The sequence below is a fragment of the Mesocricetus auratus genome, unplaced genomic scaffold (assembly GCF_017639785.1).
Source record: "Mesocricetus auratus isolate SY011 unplaced genomic scaffold, BCM_Maur_2.0 Super-Scaffold_4256, whole genome shotgun sequence".
In the NCBI taxonomy this organism is placed as follows: domain Eukaryota; kingdom Metazoa; phylum Chordata; class Mammalia; order Rodentia; family Cricetidae; genus Mesocricetus; species Mesocricetus auratus.
In genome coordinates this window covers 46,151,149-46,155,714 of record NW_024429182.1, presented here as the reverse complement: position 1 = coordinate 46,155,714, position 4,566 = coordinate 46,151,149, and the positions used below count along the sequence as shown (strand labels likewise).

The following is a 4,566-nucleotide window of genomic DNA, read 5'->3' as shown; positions in this document are numbered from 1 at the left end:
TGGAGTTGTTATGCCTCATTTAGACTGAGGAATTAATTTACCCAAAGCTTCACTAGAGGGAAAATAGGATTTATATTCTTCTACATACTCTGAGTGTTAGTATTCAGGCATCTGTACTGGCCTGTCCTTGGAGTTCTGACAGGATACGCCCTGAGGTGCAGCCACTAAGAACAACACCTGTTCATATCAACTAGGTTCCCTTTTAAAAGGGCCCTGCCCATCTACTATCCTTCTCTCTCTTTCTTTATCTTCCTATCTCTCTGTATGATCCTCTTTTTCCTTCTTACTCTGTCTCCCTCTCTCTCCTCTCTCTTCCACTTTCCTATGTCCTCTCTTTTGCTGCTTCTGTCTCCAGAGACTGGTCTCCCCCTTCCCTTTCTCCCTTTTATGATCCTGTCCCCTAATTAAAATAAAAACCTCTTCTTGAACCCTGTGGCATGGCATCTTTTTCTCAAGTGTGGATTTTCTTACATTAACACACTGAGAACTCTGAAGAACAAGGAAATATTTCCTTAATTTCAAAATAAAAATTTTGTTTGTAACGTTTTCCTCATTTACCTAAAACTCAGATGAGACCATTCACAGGAATGAAAAATTATTTCCAAAGCAGTTACTACCTGATATAGACTCTGTACTTAGAAGTGAAGGAAATGAATATTATGCTATGAAAGGATTTCCAGTTTTGTATAGGACCTCCAGCTACTCTTCTCCTTAAGCAAATATTTGCCGAGAATATAAGGTATGCTTAAACTATCTATATCTGTCTATTCTCACTGTGTTATGAATGACACAGGTGCTTAGTGAGAACCCCTTATAACATAAACAAAAGTATGAGGAGGAACAGGGGTGTGCTGTGTCTTTTATAAACTCCACTTACCCTTTGTGGAGGCCTCAGAATATGGAAGATGGCTTATCTCATCTGGAAACTCTTAGCAGAATATAACATACAAGAAGAAATACAGTAAATTAGGGAGTAACAAGGTAATTTTAAAAATGTGTCAATTAGACCACAGCAAATAGACAATCTAATGAGACAGTGAGCTAGTGCTATGCCATCATTCTGCCTAACTACATTGACCAAGCATTTATATATCTAAAAGGGAGGTGAAAAACAATTTTTCACAATTTAAAGTATCCCCATGATATGACCTTTTACACAATTTGTAATGTTGATGTAAACTAAGAAAGACAGGAAATCCAGAGTGACATAGCAGAATAACAGTAGCTTCTAGTACCAAGTAACTAGCTGGCAGTGACAGACATAACATGGAAGTACAATGGAATTTCAAGTATTAATTCCACCACTTTGTATTTTGCACTCCTTAACACGTGCTTGCTTCCTTCATTCAAGGTATAGGAAAACCCCCAGGAAATACCAATAGTGGGAATAAAATTGAACGTTTTCCTCTCATTCAATTTTGCAAGGTTTGCGAAACCTGGAATCTACCAGTAAACTTTCTGAAGGCAGCCTTCACATCTTTGTTCCTCAGACTATAGATAAGAGGGTTTAACATGGGCATGACTATGGTATAGAAGACAGACACTACCTTGTCTTCCTCCAGGGATTTTCCTGAGCTGCTCCATATGTACATGAAGATGAGGGTTCCAAAGAACAGAGACACTGCAGTGAGGTGGGAGGCACATGTAGAGAAAGTCTTGACTCTGCCACCCAAAGACTTCATACTCATGACAGCCTTGATGATGAGCAGATAGGAAATGAGTATGATCAAGGCATTGGCCAAAATGACAAAGTTGCCAAAAAAGACAATGATAATCTCAGCATTTGTTGTGTCAGTGCAGGCCAGCTTCAGCAGAGGTGGTAGGTCACAAAAGAAGAAATTGATTTGATTATTTTCACAGAATAAGAGAGAAAAGGTACATGTGGTTCTTAAGATGGCCCCAAACAATCCACCACAATAGGCTCCAGCCACCAAACTCCAGCATCTTCTAGGGCTCATGGCCACAGTGTAGAGCAGTGGATTGCTAATAGCAACATAACGGTCATAGGCCATCACAGACAGCAGGAAGCATTCTGTAGCTGCACATATGGTGAAGAAGAAGAATTGGGCAGCACATTGACCATAGGAAATGATCATTTTGTCTTTGGCCAGTGTAGCCAGGATCTGAGGGGTGATAATTGAGGTATAGCAAGCATCCAACACAGAAAGATGGCTCAGGAAGAAATACATTGGGGTATGGAGTTGGATATCTACACGTATGAGAATGATCATACCCATATTTCCCAAAATTGTGACAAGATAGAAGCTGAGAAACACCAGGAAAAGGGGTACCTCCCACTTGGGAAGGTCATTAAAACCCATGAGAACAAACCTGGTTACTGTGGTGAGGTTGTTCTTAGCCATAAAATTAATGTGGACTGTTAATCTGTGAATGAGAATGACGAAAAAGAGTAACAGGGACAAAAGTACAAGCTCCTTTTCTCTCTTGCAGAAATTGAATTTACAGCTATGAACTTAATTACAACTCTTGTTTCAGAAATCTTGAACCAGGCTTATTCTTCTGGAGTATTTTCTAAATTTTACAGGGCAGAGAATTATGCTGTTGTTTCTGATTCAGGTTAATTCTGGCTTATATTTGGAAATTTCTGTGAAGAGAAGGTACAAGTGACTCTCAGGTTTGAAAGGGGCCAAGACAACATGTATTCCAACCTTTTCTCTTGAATCACACATGTTCCATATGCTTGTATAAAGATATAATCTGTCCATACCTACCACACAGTGATCTCAGTTTAACCTTTATTGACACTCAAATCCATCTAATGCTTTCTTTTCAAGAAAGACAAGCAAGACATCTCAGATGACTGAGGCACTTGCAAGCAGTCCTGATAATGTGAATTAGTCCCCCATATCCCACAGATACCTAGAAAGAATTCACTACAGAGATTTGTTCCTTAATCTCCACAGATAGCCAATATGTCTCTGCACACACACACACACACACACACACACACACACACAGAGAGAGAGAGAGAAAGAGAAAGATAGAGAGGGAGAGATGACAGAGAAAGAGACAAATAAATAACACTAGATAAATGAATAAATAATTCCTAAATTGTCAATATATTTTTCACGGTACTTTAGTCTTTTAGTATCTAGCTCAGAGATTACCAAATTCAACATAATGTATTTTCATTCTTCTCTTCATTTTGTGGCTTTGATAAAGTAACTTGCCATCTATGCCTCAATTTCTTATCTATAATAAAGAAAAAGTATGCCTTATTATAGGTTATTATAAGGTTATTGTGAGTGTTTAGTGTTTTATGTTTATTTGGGTTTTTTTTTGAGACACAGATTCTTTGTGTTGCCTTGGCTGGACTACAACTAGCTGTGTAGACCAGGATGGCCTCAAACTCACAGGGGTCTTCCTTTACTTGCCCCCGAAGTGCTGGGATTAAAAGCACATACTACCACTATCCTGCTAGTAGTAAGTAATTTAGTGTGTGTAAGGGATATAACATCCAGTTCAGAAAGACCTAAATATGATCATTTATTATTATTTCTAGAATTATTATGCATTTTAGATATGACTTATTGGTTCCTTTTCTGAAAGACAATATATTTCACTCATATAAATTCTCTATATTTACCTCTGCATCTCATTAACAATGTATTTTCAGATTACAGATTGCTAGAATACAGATTCACAAACATTAGCTACTTTGGAACAATAATTATTTTTATCCCCTCACAAAATGAAATGATCTATGTATTTCTTCTCCTAAAAGCAAACTTGTCAAGCACTTCCAGGCCCCAACCCCCGGTGACCCCTGCTTTAGGTGAGCTTGGGTCTACTTAAGGCTACTCCCTATCCCCTGCCCAACACCCATCCCCTCAATCTTCCAAGGACCCAATCCTGGCATCCAGAGACCTGCCCACATAGGAAAAGCATCGGCCCTTCCAGGCCCCAATCTCCAGCAACCCCAGCTTAAGGTGACCTTGGGACTCGAGTGGCCACTCCCTATACCCTGCCTAACACCCATCCCCTCAGTCTTCCAGGGGCCCTCTCCTGGTACCCAGAAGACCCGCCCACACAGGAAAGGCATCAGCCCTTCCCAGCCCCAACCTCTGGTGATCCCAGCATCAGGAAAGACATCAGTCTTTCCAGAACCCAACCTCCGGTGACCCCCGCTTAAGGAAAGGCATCAGCCCTTCCAGGCCAAAACCTCCAGCAACCCCAGCTTCAGTTTCAGCGTCCCCAGCTTCAGCTTCAGGAAAGAAGGAGACCAGTGGAGAAAGAAAAACCCCACCTGCACACATTGGAAGAAGACAGTATAAAAGGAGCTCACTCAGCAATAGAAAAACCAACAAGACTCCACCAGAATCTAGAGATCCAACTCCTGCAAGACCTGAAATGCACTACATAGACAAAGTAGAGGAGACAGACCTTAAAAATTATTTTATGAAGATGATAGACACCATCAAAGAGGAAACAAGGATATCCCTTAAAGAAATAGAAGAAAAAACAAAAAAAAAAATCCATGAAATGGGGAAAAAGGCAAACCAAAAAATTCAAGAAATAAACAAATCTCTCAAAGAATGTAAAGAG

General features: G+C 39.9%; 1 protein-coding gene across 1 annotated transcript; it reads right to left on the bottom strand.

The window, feature by feature from the left end:
- Positions 1-1,412: 1,412 nt before the first annotated feature.
- LOC101837634 (olfactory receptor 9I1-like) lies at positions 1,413-2,363 on the bottom strand. Its single transcript, XM_005063241.1, has one exon. The coding sequence runs from the start codon at positions 2,361-2,363 to the stop codon at positions 1,413-1,415; it is 951 nt and encodes a 316-aa protein (XP_005063298.1).
- Between the last annotated feature and the right edge of the window lie 2,203 nt (positions 2,364-4,566).